We start from the raw sequence: 24,448 nt of genomic DNA on the forward strand, positions 1-24,448 counted from the left end.
TTTGGTTTTAGGGTTTAGTTTTGGATTTGATTTAGGGGGATTGTTTTGAGGTTTGTTGTGTCTTTAAGGGTCAGATTATGGGTTGGTTTAGGGGTTGGATTTGGAGTTAATTGATTAATTGGCTCTGGGAGACTTTAAGTTGGTTTGGGTTAGTTTTTGGTTTTGGGGGTTGATTTCATATGTTTAGATGACTGGGTTTGGGAGTTAGTTCTGAAGATTGCTCTGTAAAGGTTGGGTTTGGTTTTAAGGAGTTTGTTCTAGGGCTTTGTTTTGGGTGTTTGTTTTAAGGTTAGTTGTTTATTTTTCTTTTTTTTAGTTTGAGGGTCTGGTTTTGGGATTAGTTGTTTAATTGGTTTTGAGGTATTGTTTTAAGGTGTGTATCTTTATGGATCAGATTTTTGGTTGATTTGAGGGTCTGGTTTTGGAGGCTCATTTTGATGTTTGTTGCGTCTTCACGGGTCAGATTTTGAAGTGGTTTGTAATTGGTTTTAGGGTTTTTTGTGTCTTTATAAGTGAAGGTTTTGGGTTGGTTTGAGTGGTTGGTTTTGGGTTTAGTTTAATTGGTTTTGGGGGTTCATTATGAGGTTTGTTGTGTTTTTATGGGTCAGAGTTTGGGTTTGTTTGAGGAGTTGGTTTAAAGTTGGTTTTAGGGGTTGTTTCTGGCTCCATTCTGACTGTTAGGAAGCACTGGCTCTGATGATACTCACCCAGAGGTAGTAGGTGAACTGCAGGGCGAAGATGGCGATGCCTTCGTTGTCAAACGAGCCGGCGACAGAGCGAGATATATATCCGGGGACGATGGCGATAAAGCATGCGGCCAGCAGGGCGGCGCCCTGGCTCCACAGCTCCCCCGTCAGGAGGAAGGTGGAGATGGCTGTAAGTCCACTGAACACAGGGGCCAAGAACACACATACGTCCCGGATGTGAACAGTGATGTGGAGCAGACTCAGGGTGTAGTGGATCAGACCTGCTGTTACCATCAGACCTGGATACACCTGTTAAAAACACAAAAAAACACATGCATTCAGTGTTAGATTAGGAAAATGTTCTTTACAATGGTAAAAGTATTAAGGTAGTGTTTGAGATTGAGGTTGAGTTTGAGATAGAGGTGGATCTTGAGGCAGAGACTGAGGTAGACATTAAGGTAGAGATTGAAGTTGAGATTGAGGTTGAGATTGAGGCAGAGGTTGAGTTTGAGGTCGAGATAAAGATTGAGTTAGAGATTAAGGTTGAGATTGAGCTGGAGCTTGAGGCAGAAACTGAGTTTGACTTTGAAGTAGACATAAAGGTAGAGAATGAGGTTGAGATTGAGACTCAGGTAAAGATTAAGGTTGATATTGAGGTAGAGGTTGAGTTTGAGGTTGTGATAGAGATTGAGGTAGATAATGAGGTAGAGGTTGAGTTTGAGGTCGTGATAGAGACTGAGGTAGAGATTGAGGTTGTGCTTGTTGAGAAATGTTGGGTCAGGCCATTATTAAAGATCATTGAAGTCTGAACGATGAAAGACCTGGTATAGATCATCATAGATTCCTCCTCAGCTTCAGCTCACTTTCCCCCACAAGCAAACACATGAATATTTCACCTCCCCACTGTCACTTCTACACCCCTATCTGCAGTCCTGACAGGTCTGATCTGACGGGTTGGACGCTGCAGTGCATGTCCTCCAGTTCTGCAGCTCTGCAGATAAAAGGCCGCTCTAGACACCTTCAGAATCCAGGTCAAGAGATCTGAAGCTACAAGAATGCTTAACAACTCTTTACCCGAACGTTACTACAAAACACTGACATCACACTGAGAAGAGGGACGTTCTCTACCTCTACTCATATCATCTATCTGAGTCTAGTGAAATACAGTCCCCTCCAAAAGTATTGAAACAGTGAGGTCAATCAATTTGTTTCTACTGTAGATTAAAAACCATTTGAGTTTAATATTAAAAGACGAGTTAAAAGATCAACATTTCAGCTTTTATTTCCAGTAATTTACATCTGGATCTGATACACAGTTCAGTCTGAACCCACCCATTTTTCTTATGAGCAAAAGTACTGGATCATGTGACTCTCAGGTGTTTTTTTATTGCTGAGGTGTGTCCTGTTACATTAATTATTCAAACAAATAATACATAGGGCTGAATGTCTGGACGCTCAGTTTTAGATTTGGGTTTTATTTGTGCAGACTGAGCATATTTAGTTAGAAAAGTAACCAACATGAAAACCAGAGAGATATGAGAGTATACAGGTGAACAACAAGCAACTGTAAAGCTGAGAGAAGATGGAACAAATTATGTTCATAGCCAGTACAACAGTATGGAATGTCCTGAAGAAAGTCGTCACTGGTGTATTAAGTAACGGATGTTGAAAAGTTAGACCAAGAGAAATCAAAAAAGGAAGTTAGTAACATCAGTAGGAACCTCCAGAGAGCAGGAGTGAGATAACACAATATACTTTTCTCAGTAGACTTAATAAACAAAAGTACAGAATCTTCACCAGAAGATGAAAACCCATAAACAACAATAAGAATAAGAGGACCTGGCTGGAATTTTCCAAGAAGTACAGAAACAAACATGTGGACTGATTATGGACTGATGAGACAAAGAGTAACCTTTACCAAAGTGATGGAAAGACTAAAGTTTGAAGAAATAAAGGATCTGTTCATCTGTGAAACACAGTGGAGGAAGTTTCATGGCTTAAGCTTGCATGGCTTATTCTGGGATGGGTTGATTAATCTCCATTAATGTTTAATGAACTTAGAAGTCAACAGAAACATAAAGAATCATGTAGTAAATTAAACGTGATGAACTTTTCTTACTACGGAGGAAACTCTCACTTGCCTTTCCTTTGGTGGTCCTGATGAGTGCCAGTTTTAATCGTCGTAATGTTTTTGATGGTATTTTTTGAGGATGCTTTCAAAGTTCTTGGAATTTTTCTTTTCAGATTGTTCTGACCTTCTTACTCTACTTAGTTGAGTAGTTGTTGCTTCTCATAATCTGGATTAAAACATTACTCAAATATTCACTATTCACTGTATACCTGTAACTCTACCTCTTCACTACTTTACTTTAACTGATGCTCTCAAACACTTTGTTAAGAGACGAGAAATTCAAGTAATTAACTCTTGATGAGTTCAGCACAGCTGTTAACTGAAAGCCTGAATTCCAGGAGACTCTACCTCATAAAACTGACTGAGAAAATACAGCAGAGATGTTCAAAACTGATCATCTAAGATCTAAGCAAGAGGTGCTGCTTTGAAGAATGTAAAATATAAAAAAAACATGTTCTGGGTTGTTTAACACTTTTTTGGTCTAGGTATTCATAGAACATTTTAATGTAATGAAAAACACTGAATTTAAGGTGTGTCTAGGCCTGTCATGATAAGATATTTTTGTGAATGATATATTAATGCAATAAACATTTTTTTTGTAATTATAAGACTACTAAATGCCAAGATAACAGAATAGCATAAAAAAGTAATTAATCATTTATTATAATGAGTTTGGGAATTATATACTTATTTCTTCACATACTTTAGTCCACACTGTGTGTATGGAGTCAGTTATGACACAGTTATTGAAGCATGATTGGCTAAAATACTGTACACTGTTATATATGAACATACAAATAAACACAACAGACGATATCACGACTATTAAAAATAATTAAGGGTCATGTTCATTTATTGCAAGATAAATTGATATTTCAGTTATTGTGACAGGCCTAGGTGTGTCCAAACATTTTTACAAAGCTTACCAACTTTTTGGGGGGAATTGGGTTAGTACCAATGAAACTCATGGTAATGTGGGGTGTGAACAAGCTCCCAAACGTCCCCTACAAACAGCCCTACCAGCTCAAAAACCCACCCATGCTCAGACCCTGAGGGTACGATTGCCCCATAGCACTCACCACCACATTGCTGCAGGGCAACCTGACTACACACACACTTTTTGCAGCATACTGCAATGCATTAAAAAAAAGCCGAAAACATTTCCTGTTCTGTTAAATTCTACACACCAGTCTGAAATGCTCCCAGAGGCTCTCATTAGCACCCTTTAACCTGTTCTCCATTATCCGAACTGAGTTTATACCACTCGAAACCACACTTTCACAACTTTATTCTGAATATTTCTGACTCAAACTGCACTAAAACAGCTCGAGAACTTCCACAGAAAGTTCAGACTTTCAATCTACACATTTCACTGCCTGTTATGTGATCCTATTTAATTTTCTTTCCCATTTTCTGCCCAATTTACCCGGCCAATTACCCAACCCACTCATTAGCACTCCCCCTATCACTAGTAATGCTCAAACACCAGGAGTGTGGAGACTAGCACATGCCTCCTCCGATACATGTGAAGTCAGACTCCGCCTCTTTTTGAGCTGCTGCTGATGCAGCATTGCCGAGTAGCGTCGCAGCGCTAACACTCGGAGGAAAGCGCAGCGACTCGGTTCTGATACATCAGCTCACAGACGCAACCTTGTGCTGATCCACATCACCCTAGGAGTGATGAGGGGAAAGAGCACCATCTACTGTACCCATCCAGAGAGAGCAAGGCCAACTGTGCTCTCTCGGGGCTCTGGCAGCTGATGGTAAGCTGCATAATTGGGATTCGAACCAGTGATCTCCTGATCATAGTGGCAGCACTTTAGACTGCTGGACCACTTGGAGCCCAACTTTATATCTTATATCTATCATTTTAGGTATAGCTAAATTAAGGGTATTAAAAAGAGTCCACCCTGCTTTTGCTGGAGTAACTGGCTCTATATTTTGGATCTTTGCTGTGAGAAATTAATTGAATTAATTGAATCAGTGACATGAGCGTCCCAATCTATTTCCTCCAAAAGTATTGGATTGGAAAGATTGATTCCATCATTTCAAAGAACAAAAATTACTTTATTTCAGTAATTCAGTTGAAAATGTGAAATTCATATATTATATAGATGTATTAAAACACACAGAGTGATCTATTTTAAACATTTATTTATTTTATTGTTGATGATTATGGCTTACAGCCAATGAAAACCCAAAATCAGTGTTTCAAAAAATTTGAATATTATATAAGACCAATTGGTGCTTTTGGCAGTGTGGGCAGTGTGCTGTCCTGCTGGAAAATGAAATCCGCACCTCCATAAAAGTTGTCAGCAGGCTCTCCAAATTATCACTGATTGGTGGAAACTTCACATTAGACCTCAAGTAGCTTAGACAGTGTTCATTTACAAATGAAATGTAAAATTTACTGATGATCAGTGATGGTTTGGAGAGACATGTCATCTGCTGGTGTTGGTTTTGATCGCACAAATGGGAGCTACACACTATTAGGCAGGTGTGTTTAATGTTATGACTGATCCTCTGTGGAATAACTGTGTAAATGAACTGGAGGTTGGTTTGCTTTGATAAAATGTAGAGAGTGTTTCCTTGAAAACGCTTCAGAAAAGCCTCTGGAATCAGGTTTTGCTCCATAAGGGATTGAAATATTTCCATTTCTGCTTTCGAGGCACTTCACAACTCCACCAGCCGAATAATCACCTCCTAACACCTGGAGGAGTTACAGAGATTCAGCTAAAACACGGCTAAACTAACACTGTGGGTGGTGATATTAGTCTTCTATAGCGAATTCCCATTAAACACATGATACTGTAGACAAGACATGGAACGTACCATCCATCTTCACCCATTATTACTTACTCCAACTTCTATAATGCCCGTAATTAACACACTGACCTGTAGTCAATCTCACTCACAAGATAACACCTCACAACTTATACAGAAGTGGGCATTCCCGAGTTGTTCACTAAAGAAAACACTCCATGACTAAGACACTAATAGTGCTTCAATCTCTGCCCTATAATAATTTATAGTAGTTACGACGTTATTATTCATTACAACTGTAGGGCCATATTCAATTGATTTACAGATGAACTGCCAACCGTGTACTGTGCAGCTTGATTTAAGGCGTGTTAGTGTGTCTTTGCTATCGTAATGATGGGAAAAGTACACCTTGCAGAGTTTGAAACAATCAAAATCATGTACTAATTCACTTAATTAATCATAGATGTGGATAATTTTGGGCGTAACATTTAATAAACTAATCAGAGTGTCTCTTGCTCATCATTCTCTTTAAGAGTAGATCAGGTGAGCTCTGACTTTGGTGGATTGCTATTGTAACGGTGCATCTACCTGCACGTGTTCAACAAACTCTTCTCAGCAGAGGAAACTGAGCTGCTGGTTGACGCTGTGAAGGAGCTCCAGCAGCTCATTTACGGGAACAGCAATGTTATTTTATTTACTATTCTGTTTATTGTTGATGTAAAAGTTGGGTTTGTGCTGCTGTGTGTTCATGTGTGTGTAATAAGTGATGGGGTATGCTCGGCTCGGCGCCTGTGTTACCAAGATAGCAATGAACAATAAATGTTAAAGTGCACCGTAAACTATAGCAAACTAATTACCTCAACTAACTTTATTAAGTTTCTTATTAAACGTAGGTCTTGAATTCTAGTTGAGGCCAAACCAACTACTCTGCACTACTGCACATGCTCAGTTTGACACTTTAGTTAAACAGGGACTACTGAGCAATTCTGCAGGGGTTTTTACCTGATGTTGGTCACACTATTCACATATTGGGCGTGTCCTCCTATCTTTCACTCACAATCAACAGTGAATTTTAATGGCAAAAATAATTTGAAGATACATTTTAAAGTTACACACACAGAAACAAATTATTATTATTTGGTTGACCCAACATTTAAAAAAGTGCAGTAAGTTGCCCTGAAATGTTGAATTTTCTCAACTTTTTCTTTTTCACAATGTAGGGCCCATTATTTTTGGTGAAAATTCAGGTTTTGTTGGTTAGTGGTGAAGCTCTTCAATCCTGTCTTTGAGGTGGACTGAAGAGTTCACAGTGTAAACTGCAGGAGTGATTAATGATCAGTGACAGTCAGTCACTCCTAGTAGTGATAGGAGGAACACTAACAGTGATCTCAGTGATCTGTGCAGAACATCCTGCAGATACATGTGTTGCTGCTTCTTATGCAGAACTTCCAACTGATAGCAGCATTTATGGGACAAATGGGGACAGCAGCGATGGTGCTACACCTGACTGATACACAGTTTTCTTTATAAGGCCAGTTGGACTGAAGTACTGAAATATTAGTAAACTTGCTGTAAAACTTGATGCCAGTGCACACATTTCAGATCACAGCTGTATTTCCCCAGCTCCATCTGTCTGTCTGCGTGGGAGAGAGACGGTTCAGTGGTTCTGCAGCAGAGCGAGGAAATCTGTCTCACTGACCTTTAACAGAGAGTTCAACTCAACCAGCCACAGCAGAGGCCAGCAGCCAGATATTCCTGCCCACTTTACTGCCACATCCAGCGCCGACCCGGTTTATAAAACCGTACTGATCTCAATACTATATACGTATGCTCAAATATACACAGACATACACACAGCTCACCACTTTATTAGAAACACCTACTATACTAACTCACTGTGCTTCCACTCACTGTGGACAATTTATTAGAAACACCTACTTACCTACCTCACCGTGCTTCAACACATTGTGGCCACTTTATTAGAAACATCTACTATACTACCTCACTGTGATTCCACATACTGTGGCTACTTTATTAGAAACACCTACCTACAACATTCTGCTTCCGCTCACTGGCCACTTTAATAGAAACACCTACCTTTGTTAATTTAGCACCAGTTTTAACATCTTCACTCAAATCCCACAATCAGACCAAACAACAATATATCAACTATAATAAATGATGCAATAAACCCTGATATGCGTGTGTGTGTGTGTGTGTGTGTATGACTGCAGATGATTATGAAGGTGAAAGTAAGTTTTATATTAAAGTTTATACAACTCAAAACAACACTTTCACAACTTTACTCTAAATATTTTAGACTCAATCTGCACTAAAACAGATTGAGACTTTGTAATATATATAGAAAATATAATATCTTAACAAATAAAATCTTCTGATATTTCTTCTTTTGTAACATTGCTGTGTGGATTTGATTGCATCCCATCCAAAGGTATTAGATGGAGCTCTATCATTACAGAGAACACAGATCTTCCACTGCTCCACAGCAACCATAATATATACAAAATATTATAATAAATGCAGAAATTACACTCTGCTCACTGATTTCATCTTCTACTCTATTCCAAACCCTCATCCATCCTCATCTACCCAGCAGAACAACACACACACACACACTTAAAATTATCCGAGCACTCAGGGGAGGGGCTGTGTCCTTCACTATGTTCTCAGAATAGAGAGTGTGTGCTCTGTGCTCTGGGCTCAGTGGGAGACCACCATCCTCACAAACACCACTACATACAACTATACACAATTATACACCACCATACACTACTGAGATAAACAGAGGACAGAACATACTGACATCACACCAGATTTAGATCAGACTCTAATAAGACTCAGATCAGACTAAGATCGTATTCAAAGCAGACTCACATCAGACTCGGATCAGATTCAGATCAGACTCACATTACACTCAAATGAGACTCAAATACTGGCACGAGATCAGACTTATATTAGACTCAAATCAGACTAAGATCGGATTCAAAGCAGACTCACATCAGACTCAGATCAGATTCAGACTTGATGGGAACAAGATCAGACTCAGACTATACTGGAATGAGATCAGACTCAGATCAGACTCAGATCAGACTTAGACTAGACGGGAACAATATCAGACTCAGATCAGATTCAGACTTGATGGGAACAAGATCAGACTCAGACTATACTGGAATGAGATCAGACTCAGATCAGACTCAGATCAGACTTAGACTAGACGGGAACAATATCAGACTCAGATCAGATTCAGACTTGATGGGAACAAGATCAGACTCAGACTATACTGGAATGAGATCAGACTCAGATCAGACTCAGATCAGACTTAGACTAGACGGGAACAATATCAGACTCAGATCAGATTCAGACTTGATGGGAACAAGATCAGACTCAGACTATACTGGAATGAGATCAGACTCAGATCAGACTCAGATCAGACTTAGACTAGACGGGAACAATATCAGACTCAGATCAGATTCAGACTTGATGGGAACAAGATCAGACTCAGACGATACTGGAATGAGATCAGACTCAGATCAGACTCAGACTGTACTTGAATGAGATCAGACTCAAATCAAACTCAGACTAGACTGCAATGAGATTAGACTCAAATTAGACTCAAATCAGACTCAGATCAGACTTAGACTGTACTTGAATGAGATCAGACTCAAATCAGACTAAGATCGGATTCAAAGCAGACTCACATCAGACTCAGATCAGACTCAGATCAGATTCAGACTTGATGGGAACAAGGTCAGACTCAGACTATACTGGAATGAGATCAGACTCAGATCAGACTCAGATCAGACTTAGACTAGACGGGAACAATATCAGACTCAGATCAGATTCAGACTTGATGGGAACAAGATCAGACTCAGACTATACTGGAATGAGATCAGACTCAGATCAGACTCAGACTGTACTTGAATGAGATCAGACTCAAATCAAACTCAGATCAGACTTAGACTAGACGGGAACAATATCAGACTCAGACCAGATTCAGACTTGATGGGAACAAGATCAGACTCAGACGATACTGGAATGAGATCAGACTCAGATCAGACTTAGACTGTACTTGAATGAGATCAGACTCAAATCAAACTCAGACTAGACTGCAATGAGATTAGACTCAAATTAGACTCAAATCAGACTCAGATCAGACTTAGACTGTACTTGAATGAGATCAGACTCAAATCAGACTAAGATCAGACTCAGCTCAGACTCACACCAGACTTAGACTAGACTCAGATAAGACTCAAACTCAAATCAGACTCAAATTATACTCAAATTAGACTCAGATCAGACTCAGGTCAGACTCAGACTAGGTGAAGGGGGGCTTGGACACAAATTTATGGCAGCTAATCTTAGAAAACACTAAAGTGAATTTTAAGGAAAAAATCTTTGAAGAAAAATTGTCTAATCTCTCTCTCACACACACACACACACACACACACACACACACACACACTGCAGCAGTGATACAGGGTAATAACCGCAGTCAGTCAAAGTGCTGCTGAATATAATTCTCCCCAGAGTTTGGCTCAGGTTATCAGATTTCTGTATTATTGGATTTACTCACCGTTCCTCCAACGATCCGACCCAGAGGATACCAGGCCCGCTCATCAAACCAGTTCAGAAACTCATAGAACCCGTTCGTCGTCAGATGATGAGTCGACCTGTAGTTAAACCTGCAAATACAGACAGAAAGAGAGAAAAATATATAACATATGTACATACATTTTACACAACAAGTGTTCGGAACACTCCCACCACCATGTTTAACAGATGAGACGGTATGATTTAGAGCTAGAAGTGGACGGAGTAGAATCATCAGTGGGAGTGGGGCAGTCAAGTGCAGGGAGAGATGCTTTTTATAATAAACAAAAAAATTCACACAGATTACAATTTAATGAAAAATGATAAATAATGGGAAATAGATTTTTTATTATAGCGGAGTGTGGCGTGCGGAAGATGGAGCCTCAGAGTTCACCATTTTCCCTCAATCACTCTCAATGTCAGGTGCTGGTTATCAGCTAAACACTATTGAATCACAGCTTTTACTAGCGTTAGCCTGGTGTTAGCATGTATGCTACAGAAGCAGTGACTGAAAAAAAAACTTAATTCATTTATTAACTATTTGTAAATTGTCTGAATTTCTAAAAATATATAAAACAGGCTATAGGGCCTGTTTTAAACATAAATACATGAATGCTGTCCTACTCATTATTCCACAAATCCATGTGACAACCTGATATTAGATTTTGGTTAATAAATTAAAAAAATAAAAATTAATTAGGCTACAATGCAGATGATGATTGCTTTTAAAAACAATTTCATGTGACTCTGCTGACTTTCTTAATATGATGGAAATCAGCACAGGAACTCAGACAAAGGGGATTTTCTGATAAAGAGATAATTATAAGGGGGAAAAACAAACAAATAGGGAGATTTTTGTATGAAATAAAAATAAATAAATAAATAAATAATACAATTCAAGCTATGCAAGATTATTTTAAACACAAATATACGAGTGCTGTCCGTCTCATTATTCAGCAAAGCCATAGGACAGTCTATTATTATACATCAATATTTAAATTAGGCTAAAATATAGATAAATAACCATATACTGTATTTTTTATTGCTTTTTTAATGCTTAAAAACGCAGTCCCATGACTCTGCTGACTTTCTTACTATGGAGGAAATCAAAACTGGAACTCAGACAAGAGGATTTTCTGATAAATAGATAATATATTAAGGAAAAACAAACAAGATTCATATTAAATTAAAATAAACACATAAATAATACAATAGGGTATACAAGATTATTTGAAACGTGAATACATGGGTGCTGACCGTCTCATTATTCCACAAATACTGTACATATAATGGCTCAATATTATATGCTGGTTAAAAAAATAGGCTAGAATTCAAATGATTAGCCATATGTCTACATTTTTTATTGCCTTTTGAAAGCCCAAAAACGTGTTTCTACTGACTCTACTGACTTTCCTAATATAGTGAAAAGCAGCACTGGAACTCAGACAAGAGGATTTCCTGAAAAATATTGTGAAATATTCATATTAAATAAAAATGAATGAATAATAAGGTAGGCTATTTGTGCTGTCCGTCTCATTATTCCACAAACACATAAAAAGGCTCAATATTTTATGTTGGTAAATAAAAAAATAGGCTATGCATTTCTTCTTTTATTATTATAATTTAATATTATTATAAATTAATGCTCTAAAATGCATTTCTGCAACTGAAAATATATTTAAAAAAATGCAAACAAAAATAGTTAAATATTTATATAGTGCGAACAAATCTGAGGCTATGAGGAAATATGAGGAAATAAAGTGAAAAACACTGAATGAGAAGGTGACTTTATGGTTTCTGAGGTTTTCTATTAAACAGAGGAAATCGAGACTCAGCAAAAGACGAGTTCAGCTCAGCTCATCTTCACTCCATCTCTCCGTCCTCCACACATCATAACACTGCGAGCGACTGCTGAATATGCAAATTAACTACCTCCTCCTTCAGCGTAATTATTACCAGCTTTTACATAATCACTGTAACCACACTTATCAATCCTCTCTCTCTCTCTCAGAGCTGCTCAGTACTAAACACCCACTTTAAAACACCTTTAAATAGACGTGTAATAAATCTCAGACCTCACCTCAGACTCATAAACATCATTACTGTAACATTAAGCTTTATAACAGTGTTATAAACTGATTAAATGTTTATTACTGTAGTATAAGCCTTGTCCTCATCATGTAGTAACTTAAACAAACCAAAAATACTCTTATCTGGGGAGCTGTTAACCTGTGGTTTCTGAGGCTGGTAACCTTGCTCTTCCTGGGGTGTTCCTGATGAGTGCCAGTTTTACCATCATAATTAGTTTACTAATGGACACATTAGTACTGGTGTCCACTGGGACATTAGTACTGGTGTCCACTGGGAGATTAGCACTGGTGTCCACTTGAGCATTAGTACTGGTGTCCACTTGGGCAGTAGTACTGGTTTCCACTAGGACATTAGCACTGGTTTACACTGGGACATTAGCACTGGTGTCCACTGGGGCTTTAGTAATGGTTTCCACTGGGACATTAGCACTGGTTTCCACTGGGACATTAGCACTGGTGTCCACTTGGGAATTAGTACTGGTGTCCACTGGGAGATTAGTACTGGTGTCCACTTGGGCATTAGCACTGATGTCCACTTGGAGATTAGCACTGGTGTCCACTTGGGTATTAATACTGGTATCCACTGGGACATTAGTGACACTGGTGTCCACTGGGAGATTAGCACTGGTGTCCACTGGGACATTAGTACTGATGGAAGTATGTGAAGCGTCTTTATTCAGTCCTCTGGGAAAGGGGATAAAGTCAGTGATGGTAAGACTGGTTGAGCTCTACAGCTGTCAGAGTGGTTTTATCATGGTTTTTCCTGGTTTTAACTGAAGGAACTTTCTGTTAGAACTGAAGTATTAGCTGAGCCGCTAACAGAACCGCCGGTGGTCCAGCTGCTTCTGCTCCGGCTCAGTTCTTCTCCTCGCTCTACAGCGGAGACAGAGGACCATCTGTTTCAGAGAGAGAGTCCATTAAACATCTCTTCATCTGATCAAACACACGGTAACACCAAACCCAGCTAAACGCTCTACATCTAAAACTCACTGCTGCATCAGCTCCATCTGTATTCCCTCCACAGCCCAGTAAACCCAGTACAACACACACCCACCAAAACACACACCCAACAAAACACACACCCAATAAAACACACACCCAACAAAACACACCCAACAAAACACACACACCCGAACCAGCAACCGGCCCGGTTCTGAACCAGACATGTTTTCGTGAGTAGTCCGACTCAAAGTCAAAGAGCAGTAATTTGACATAAGCAACATCTAGTTTAACATGAGTTTTTTCGTTAAATTTAATGATGTTTTCTCTCTTATTATTATTCATTTTGCTTGTTGTCTTTTTATTGTCACACCTGAGCTAGTGAGTGTGGGTAAATTGCACACTTTTGCAAATACATAAGACATTTTTGAAGCATGTTATGTTTTTGTTTTATGCAGCTAAACTAAAAATAGATTAGCTAGCTGACTGTGTATGAATGTACTATTATTGTGTGAAATGTAGCTTAGTTTGATGATTTAGCTCTACTGTTCTACTTGTAACTCTACTTTTAGCTCTACTGATCTACCCATAGCTCTACTTTTAGCTCTACTGATCTACTCATAGCTCTACTTTTAGCTCTACTGTTCTATTCATAGCTCTACTTTTAGCTCTACTGATCTACTCATAGCTATACTTTTAGCTCTACTGTTCTACTCATAGCTATACTTTTAGCTCTACTGTTTTATTCATAGCTACTTTTATCTCTACTGTTCTACTCATAGCTCTACTTTTAGCTCTACTGTTCTATTCATAGTTATACTTTTAGCTCTACTGTTCTACTCATAGCTATACTTTTAGCTCTACTGTTCTACTCGTAGCTCTACTTTTAGCTCTACTGTTCTATTCATAGCTCCACTTTTAGCTCTACATTTCTACTCATATATATACTTTTAGCTCTACTGTTCTACTCATAGGTCTACTTTATATCTACTGTTCTAGTCATAGTTCTAGTTTTAAGCACTAAGTTTAGCTTGACTGTTCCTGTCATAGCTCTAGTTCTAACTTTACTGTTCTAGTCATAGCTCTAGTTCTAACTTTACTCTTCTAGTCATAGCTCTAGTTCTAACTTTACTGTTCTAGTCATAGCTCTAGTTCTAACTTTACTGTTCTAGTCATAGCTCTAGTTTTAACTTTACTGTTTTAGTCATAGCTCTAATTCTAACTTTACTGTTCTAGTCATAGCTCTAGTTCTAACTTTAGTGTTCTAGTCATAGCTCTAGTTCTAACTTTACTGTTCTAGTCATAGCTCTAGTTCTAACTTTACTGTTCTAGTCATAGCTCTAGTTTTTGGTTCCATTTTAAGCTCTACTGTTCTAGTCATAGCTCTACTTTTAGCTCTACTGTTCTAGCCATAGCTCTACTTTTAGCTCTACTGTTCTAGTCACAGCTCTAGTTCTAACTTTACTGTTTCAGTCATAGCTCTAGTTCTAACTTAACTGTTCTAGTCATAGCTCTAGTTCTAACTTTACTGTTCTAGTCATAGCTTTAGTTTTTGGTTCCATTTTAAGCTCTACTGTTATAGCCATAGCTCTAGTTCTAACTTCACTGTTCTAGTAATATCTCTAGTTTAAAATTTACTGTTCTAGACATAGCTCTACTTTTAGCTCTACTGTTCTAGTCATAGCTCTAGTTTCGGCTCCAGTGTTAGCCCTTGTTTTAGCTCTGTAGCTCATTTGCAGCATTAGCCTCCGGTATCGTCTAAAATAAGAGACTCCCAGATCACCCCCCTCCCCAGGCAGACTCATCGGCATTGCTGGTGTGTGCTCTCTGACAAATAGGGGCTGTTTTCTCTACCGGAGACACACTCTCTATCTCTCTCTATCTCTCTCTCTCTCTCTCTCTCTCTCTCTCTCTCTCTCTCTCTCTCTCTCTCTCTCTCTCTCTCTCTCTCTCTCTCTCTCCCTCCCTCTCTCTCTCTCCCTCTCTCTCTCTCTCTCTCTCTGTCTGTAATCTCTGGGTAATTCTCTGTGTGTGTTGCAGTGTATCAGAAGAGTGTTAATGTGATGTTGTTGTAAAGTAGAATATTAAAGGCTGTCAGAGTTTACTAGTAGGGCTTTAGTAAAGATGACAGCAGCTTATTCACACTGTTTCTCTCTCTCTGACATTTAAATGTAATATCTCAACATGCTATTAATACAAGGGGCAGTAAATATTGCAGTAAATATTATAACACTGGTCCAAAACTGCAGATAAGTTTAGAAAACTGGAGGCAAAACAAGAATCAATACTAGAATAGAGTAGAGCTAAAAGTAGCGCTAAAACTAGAGTTTCGACATTAGAGCTATCACTGGAATCAAAACTAAAGCTAAGACCCGAACATTGAAGCCAGTGCTGGAGCCAAAAGCAGGGCTAATACTAGAATAATAGAGACTAGCATTGAAAGCAAACAGCTTTATTTTGTTAAGGTTTAGATATGTCAGCTTTTTGGTGAATACTTTTCTTAGCACTGTATGTAATTTTAAACTCAGACTAAAAACTGCCAGACTGAAAATAAGCCAATCATTGTAGGGGATACAGGGTGATGCAATGGTTTCATATTGCAAAAACAATACTAACATTTCCAGCATGTCATGCATTGTTGCATAATCAGCATTTTAATCAGCGTTTTTAATCTTATGTCTGGAAACACTGCTCTGAAATGACCTGGCAACCCGAGCCTCAGACGCAGTAATGGGATGCATAATGTGGATGTGGCTGCAGGCTGTGTGAGGGCAGTACCAGGGTCAAGATGGGCATCAGGGTATGATGTTCATCGGCTACTGCAGGAACTTACAGTACCCACAACAGCCTATTAACAAACAAACACACAAACACACACACCATATATCTAATATGTAACACTGTAAGTCAATATCCTTAAACACACGTTATCCACTTTATTATATAATAAAACTGTCAGGATCATCACAGCAGCAGATAAAAGAGAGCATGCCCATAACGCTGCTCATGCATTAATGAAATCTGCACAGATACCAACAGCAAAAATCAATAACCACAGACCTCATTTCATTTCTGCTGAGGTTTAATAAAGAGCGTATCTGAACAGACCTACAGGAAATTGATTCCTGAATCCAGATCACCACTAAAACCAGTTAAGAGCAATTATTCGCTTTACAGGGTTTAGAAGATACAGCCATGCAGAAAAAACAACCCAGAGAGAACACACCCAAACATTTTACAAAGCTAACCCAACAAACACCCACACATTTCCCAAACCTTACCCAACAAACACCCAAACATTTCCCAAACCTTACCCAACAAACACCCAAACATTTCCCAAACCTTACCCAACAAACACCCAAACATTTCCCAATATAACCCAACAAACACCCAAACATTTCACAATATAACCCAACAAACACCCAAACATTTCCCAATATAACCCAACAAACAGTGCAGATTGTTTGATTTGATTTGGAAATGTTTGGTTGCTTGTTGGATTAGGTTGGGAAATGGTTGGGTGTTTGTTGGGTTAGGTTTGAAAATGGTTTGGTGTTTGTTGGGTATGATTTGGAAACATTTGGGTGTTTGTTGGGTTAGGATTGGAAATGTTTTGATGTTTTTAAGTTTGGTTTGGGAAATGTTTGGGTGTTTGTTGGGTTTGGTTTGGAAAAGTTGTTCAACATTTCCAAACCCAACAAACACCCAAACATTTCCCAACTAAATCAAGCAAACCTCATAATAAACTAATAAACATAGCATTATAAAAGTTCAAATCCATTTTCTATACTCCAGAAACCCACAATTTCTCTTTAAACCCAACATTTTCTATATTTTTTTCATAAGTGAGATTCTCAGGGTGGTAAATCAGATTGTGCTTTATCAGTTCAGGAGATCTGACTAGTATAACATCCTAAATAAAGTGAGAGAGCCAGAAGGTAACATAGACATGAATGCACCCTTAAACACTGCCATTCAAATGTTCTACCTTCCACAAACCTGGATGTTCTGGTTCTTCACTGCAGTCCACAGTGAATCATTGTCACCCTAAAGACCCCCAAAAAAGGAATGAAGCAATATTGGACCTTAAACAGAAGTTTAACAAGTAGCACTTTTCCACCAAAAGAACTCCAGTTTAAAAGAAACATCAAAATGTCACATCATACGTCATCAACAGAGGGCACTGCACAGCGGTGGTGCTTCTGTAGAAAACGACACGCCCACAGATGACATCACGGTTCGTGCTGAAGAACCCAGTGTTCTTTGGTTAGAACCGAAACAAACGATTGCTCCTGGTTCCAGAACCTACTTTTGTTGGTGGAAATGTGGCAAAACAGTGCTGGTTATACAGCGTTTAAAAAGAGCTTTTGATTAACCTCAAACTAAAATTAGAGAGCCAGAAGGTAACATAGACATGAGTGCATCTGAAAACTCCATCTGAAAATTCCATCTGATAGGAGGAACCTTTGTGATTTTATTCCTGTCCGGAACGACCATGTATGTGTTTTTCTCAGATGTCCTCTGAGAAAATTACAGGCTGATTTATGTAAGCGTGGTCCTCCTGTAATTTTAGTCCTGTCCGGACGCACATCTCTGAGTTTCGTCTCCTCGCGTTTAATAAAATAGCTATTTGTCCACTGCCACACACTGTAGTTACACTTTGGGCGGGCGTTTCCACGAAGATCCACGTTAAAAATACAACAGCGAGTGGAAATGGAGGAGCTACTGAATGCGATGTTAAGCTTTTCTGGTTCTGCACTGCAGGCCACAGTGTTAATGTCACTACAAAAAACTGGAGAAAATTCTGGTCCTAAAGGAACAAGCCTATATTGGACTTTGAACAGAAAGTCCTGTCAGGGTAAGCGGTGATGATGATACTCATAGACTTCAGGCATCCAGAGACACAAATGTAGATCAGGATATCCTCCGGCAACTTAGCCCTGGATGTTGAAAGGAAATCAAACGTAGCATTTCCTAGCTACCCCTCTAAAAACACCCTACAAGGCCTTTAGAAAGTCTCTCAAATGCTCTCCTTTTATCCCCTGAAATTGGTTAATCTCACATGTTGGCTCTGATTCCGGCTCATTCTAAAGCTGACTGCCAGCGTTAGGAAGTTTGGGCTTTGTTGGGTCGGAGCGCTCCGGCTTTAACTCAGCACAGATCACGTTCATGTCCAGATTATTCCGGAGCGAGAGGTGCAGGAAAAGAGCCGGAGGAATGTAAATGCCGAACAGCGGCGGCAGTTAATGATTCAGCAAAGTCCGTCCGGCAAATAACACAACAAACAAATGACTGGAGGGTTTATGCAACATGCTGATACAACAGAAGATCAACACTGCGAGACTAAGAGGAGAACATGACCGGCTTATTAATGGGATCTTCATAGAGGAAGATCAGAGCGCTGGATTTCAGAAGAGACAAAGAGCGTCCAAAACAAACAAAGTCATCTCAGGGAGCGGAAGAGGAACAGCACAGCAGCGTGAATTCTGTTTACCATTTCAGATCCTGTCAGGACATCAGGGGGCTCGGTTCCAGCGCTTTAAAGTGATAATCTACTGGATTTACACTGGAGGATAGTGTAGTGCAAAAAATAAAACTTATAATTTACAGAACTGCAGATAAAAAACGATAAGAAGGTGGGGTTACACTTTATTAGTGTGATTGCAGTAATGCAATATTGTTTTTAAATCTTCTTCCTTCTTTCTGTTCTATTTTATTATTCCACCCATTTTTTGTTCAGTTAACTCAGGCCAAAATTTTGAAAAAAATGTGTGTCATGATCAGGAATGGTGGACCTGTATATAGCTTCTTTATCGGATGTATGGTTTTCATTAAAACTTCATTAATGTCTTCATTAAAACTTTCATGCCCATTGAAAAAGAATGAGGTGAAATTTCGAGATACAAAGACCAAAGTAAGGCCTATAGAACCTATTGTGATTTTTTTCTGAAAATATGCTGGCTGTATAAAACTTTGTGATGCATGTTTTTTTGTACAATTGTTGTTATACAAATTTGCCCCATAGGAATGAATGGGGGCCCAGTACTGTGTGTGTATGGAGGAGCTATTGGATAAAGCAGCTACTGTTTTAAAGTTTGGACACCCTACACCTCCAGATCACACAAGCGTCCATAGCCACTACATATGTTTGCATGTTGCGCTGCAAAACTTTAGCAACCACCTAGCAACAACTTAGCAACACCATAGCAACCACCTAGCCACCCTGCTACAGGCACATGTCTGTAATGGGATTTTAACTATATTAGAGATGAGATTACGGGGCCAGATTTAGGTCTTGGATTGAGATAGAGATTGAGAAGTTAGAACAACAGCCAGAGTGATGGTTAGGGTTAAGTCTTGGACTGAGACTACAGCCAGGAAAATATTTGGATTACACTTTGAGTTGAAGTTGGGATCAGGACTAGTAATGTGAGTTTTTATTGCACTGAAAAAGAATTGAACATTCTGTACTTTTTGAAAAGAAAAAAAGAAAAAAATTTATGTCTGTCCTGGACGATCAATGCGATACAGTTTAGCAGAAAATGAACAACCGCCCATGTTGTGCAGGGCTTCAAAGTTTGCAAAAAAAACTACTACTAGATTGGGTGGTAAAAAGAGGCATTACATAAAAAAAAACATCCCATTGAGAGTACCAAAATGGCACTCTCTTTTCTCCTACTTTTTGTCTTGTACGCTTCCAATAATTCCAATTTCGCCATAGCTACACTTCTAAACACCATTATTTTTTAATTGTGAATCTTAGAAAGGTGAATTTGGCTTTATGCAAGACTTAATATGTAGGACGTTTGCTGAGTAGAAGGAAGAGACATAGTATCTAATTTTACACCCTGTGCACGGTGCATCACAATGCTTGTTTCAGGCATCAACAGTCAGACGTTCATTGCTATCATGGCAGTAAACCTTCACCATAGATACAGCATCCCCAATACACGTACACCCACACTTTTACACCATTAATAAACAGAATGAACAGCCGTAAACGAGCAGGTCAGTTTCCTCTGCTGAGAAGCGTTGGACACGTCCAGGTAGCTGCGCCGATAAAATAGCAATTTGCCAAAGTGAGGGTGCACCTGGGTCTTAAAAATAAAAGTAATGATACGCTGATTGGTTTATTTCATGTTTCGCCCAAAATTAACCACACCCATGATTAATTAAGAGAATAAGTACATGTCTTTTGCATTGCATTTTAAGCCACGCAAGGTGTACTTTACCAGTCATTATGATAGCAAAGACACACAGACACGCCCTAAATCAAGCTGCACCGTATGCAGTCATTGTTAAATAATTTTATTTCAGTTTATTTTAATTTTGCTGACCCTCATTAAACAGGTTCAAATGTATTAAAGCAGGAAAACAAGCTGATGCTGAAATCCTGCAGGATGGAGATTAAACAGCACACAGAGAATCCCACAGATCTGTGCCAGGAGCCCCTAAACCAAGACCAGCCACCAGCCAGCAGCCACCAGCCACCAGCCAGCAGCCACCAGCCAACAAGGGTTCCTGGATCTGACACAGCTTCAGCACAGTCAGGAGGAGAAGCCAAACACTGCCTGGACCTGCTCACTGTGAAAGCCCCAGGAGATAGCATGCCCAGGGTCTCCAGCATGAATTTTAATCCATGAGTTAAAATTCATAATAAATATAAAACCATAAAAAACATGAATCTGATCCTTTACAAAGATCTAATGTTTCTCCAGATACAGTATAAAGAACTGAACTTACTGTAGTTAATGTTAGCTGGGTGTTAATTATGTCAGCTGATGTTACCTAAATGTTAGGTGTGTTAGCTAGATGTTTACTGGATGTGGTGATGTTAGCTAGATGTTACTAGGTTATCTGATGTTAGCTAAATATTATCTTGTATAGTTGATATTAGCTAGGTATTAACTGGGTTAGTTAAAAGTTGTTTTGTTTAGTTTATGTTAGTTAGATGTTTACTGGGTTAGTGGGTGTTAACTAGATGTGAACTGGGTTAGCTAATGCTACCTAGATGTAATTGGGCTATATGGTGTTAGCTAAATGTTGTCTTGTTGATGTTAGCTAGATGTGAACTGGATGTGGTGATGTTAGCTAGATGTGAACTGGATGTGGTGATGTTAGCTAGATGTTGTATTGTATAGTTGGTGTTAGCTAGATGTTCACTTAGTTAGCTGAAATTATCTTAATGTTATCTCTTCTAGTTCAAGTAAGCTAGATGTTTACTGGGTTAATTCATGTTAGCTAGATGTTAACTGGGTTAGTTAAGGTTAGCAAAATGTTAACTGGTTTTGCTAATGTTAGCTAGATGTTAACTAGGTTAGCTGAAGTTAGGTAAATGTTTTGTCTAGTCGACATTAGCTAGATGTTAGCTAGGTTAGTTAATTTTCCTAGATGTTAACTAGTTTACCTGATGTTAGGTAAATGTTTTGTCTAGTTGACATTAGCTAGATGTTAGCTGGGTTAGCTAATGTCATCAAGATGTTAACTATGTTAGTTAATGTTAGCTGAATGATAACTTGTCTTGCTGCTGTTATCTAGTTGACAAATTGGTTAGCTAGATGTTAATAGGTTTATCTGATGTTATCTTTCCAGTTGCGGTTATCTAGATGTTAACCGGAATATTTGATGTTAGCTATCAAGTTTATCTGATGTTAGTTAAATGTTGTTTTGTCTAGTTGAAATGTTAACTACAGTAGCTAATGTTAGCTAGATAATAACTTAGCAGGATGTTAGCTAGATGTTAACAGTTACGCTAGTTAGAGGTAAACTACTCTAGCTGATTTTGGCCAAATGATAATTTGTTTAGCTGATGTTAGCTAGATGTTGTCTGTGGTAGCTTATACTGATTCTATTTGCTGATGTTAGCTAGATGAAGTTTTAGTCATTAGATAAATGTTAGTTAGACGTTAGCTAGATGTTAGTTACGTTAGGTAGATGTTACCTATGTGAACTGATGTTAGCTATTTTCAGAGTTACACTAAGGATTTGGTTCTCTGTCCTGAAAGAAGCTCCTGTAGAAGCTGCAGATTTGATCCAGCGTATGGGTTATTAAAGTAGGAAATATTAAATATTTAAGAGATGTTGTGATTTCAGCAGACTGAGACTTTAACATGGTTTGTGAGATTTATGGCTGGATTACAGAGCTGGATAACTTTTTAATCTCCTGAGAAATCAGCAGAAATGTGTCTCTGAGTGATTAATATCAGGCAGATGTGAGAAGCAGTGCAGATGCAGATGGAAATGTTCTCGCAGCGGCTCTAAAATTAACATTTCATTTACTAACGCTGCAGGAAATCACACCAAACACAGTACAGCACCTGATAATAACCACACTCACCAGGTTCAGCATGTCTTCTCAACTGTACTGTACAGTATCTTATATTTTAATTTACATTCAAAGCTTAATTAACTTTTAATTATTATGCAGCTATATGCAGATACTGAAATTTTAATATAACATTATAAAATGCCCTTAATAAATCAACTAAATCAAATTAAACCACTGTTTTCAGTGCTAAAATAAAGAGCACGGGCAATATTAATATAACACAGAAAAAAACAAACAATTGAGGTCATGTTCATATATTGTAGATAAACCTCAGACAGTACACAGCAGGGTTAGCCAGCAGACTTTGTCTGAAGGTGGGATCTATACCTACTGTTCAAATAATGAGTTTTGTCCTTCTATCACATTTAAGCATGAAGTAGCTTTTTTTTTTTATTTGCCATTTAGCACAATCTAACACTGCTAACCTGTGGTAAATGCTCAGTGTAAACATGGGGCGTGGCCAGTGAGAGCTTATTATTTGCATAAAAGTGACAGAGCTCTTAAATGGCTTATTCTGAAAGTGACTGAAACTGGTAAGAATAAAGCTGCTGAGATATTTATTTCACTTTATGTGAATGTTTTGTATAGAACATAGACCTACTGTATTCTAACTTGTGTAAAAAAAAAAATATATATATATCCCCTTTAAAAAACTGTGTAGCCCAAGACTAGGCTTTTTTAGGCGTTTATTTAGCGTTTGACAAAAACCTTACCTTATTGTATTCTCATCTTATTAACTCAAGAATTCCTGAACACATCAGCATAAAGTATATACAGCTCTGGAATATAATCAAGAGGAAGATGGATGATCACAAGCCATCAAACCACCAAACTGAACTGCTTGAATTTTTGCACCAGGAGTAAAGCAGCATAAAGTTATCCAAAAGCAGTGTGTAAGACTGGTGGAGGAGAACATGATGCCAAGATGCATGAAATTAAAACTGTGATTAAAAACCAGGATTATTCCACCAAATATTGATTTCTAAACTCTTAAAACTTTATAAATATGAACTTGTTTTCTTTGTATTATTTGAGGTCTGAAAGCTCTGCATCTTTTTTTGTTATTTCAGCCATTTCTCATTTTCTGTAAATAAATGCTCTAAATGACTTAAATATTTTTATTTGTAATTTGGGAGAAATGTTGTCTGTAGTTTATAGAATAAAACAACATTGTTCATTTTACTCAAACATAAACTTAAGTGATCTCTTCACTAAAAACTGTAGCATCGTCACTCTCCGGTATACATTATAATTATAACAATCTCTCCTTTAAAGTTTCTTTCACAGTAACTTTCTGTGGCTGGTTTACTGCTTTATTTCTCAGTTTTCAGTTTTGAAGTATAATCCAGTGTCTGAGGAGAGCTCTGTGTCGTCTCTGAGTTTCCCCACGACTAAACAATGTTTAGAATCATTGATTCAAATTTGAACTCGATCCCTGATCCAATTCACTCAATGTAAGTCGACTCTACACTCAACCCATCGCGTTTGAGTTCCTCAAAGTGTACAAACATCACACAGATCACATGATAATCAACCAAATAACAGGGAATTTTTCCTTTATAATAAAAAAGTTCCATGTTCATTTTAATTTTTTTAGATGATTTGGGGTTTTGCTGCGGTATCCTTTCAGTTTCGTTATTGAGATATTTAGGCAGGTATCGCATTAAAAGGTCATATTTTTGGTATTTTGTGACAACATGATTACAGCCTGGTACATCGAGCACACACACACACACACACACACACTGCCGCCGCTCTGAGGTACAGAGGGGCTTACCGTCCAAAATTAGCATCAATCCCCTCTACAAAACACTGCAGGATTAAACTGCTTTAATTAATGCACATGAAGAAGTACACACACACTTATACACACACTCTGCCGCTGGGTAATACCAAAAAA

The 24,448-nt window shown here is 38.4% G+C and overlaps 1 protein-coding gene across 1 annotated transcript in view; it reads right to left on the reverse strand.

The window, feature by feature from the left end:
• Positions 1-24,448, reverse strand: part of LOC103022397 (dolichyl-diphosphooligosaccharide--protein glycosyltransferase subunit STT3B) — a 178,236-nt gene that overhangs the window by 60,310 nt on the left and 93,478 nt on the right. The window contains exons 2-3 of the mRNA XM_022664215.2: positions 10,175-10,283; positions 708-995 (exon numbers count right to left, since the gene is read on the reverse strand). Coding sequence (XP_022519936.1) covers positions 708-995; positions 10,175-10,283 — 397 coding nt within the window. The remainder of the gene's footprint in view (positions 1-707; positions 996-10,174; positions 10,284-24,448) is intronic.

This window comes from Astyanax mexicanus, unplaced genomic scaffold (assembly GCF_023375975.1).
Source record: "Astyanax mexicanus isolate ESR-SI-001 unplaced genomic scaffold, AstMex3_surface scaffold_31, whole genome shotgun sequence".
NCBI classification, from domain to species: Eukaryota; Metazoa; Chordata; class Actinopteri; order Characiformes; family Acestrorhamphidae; genus Astyanax; species Astyanax mexicanus.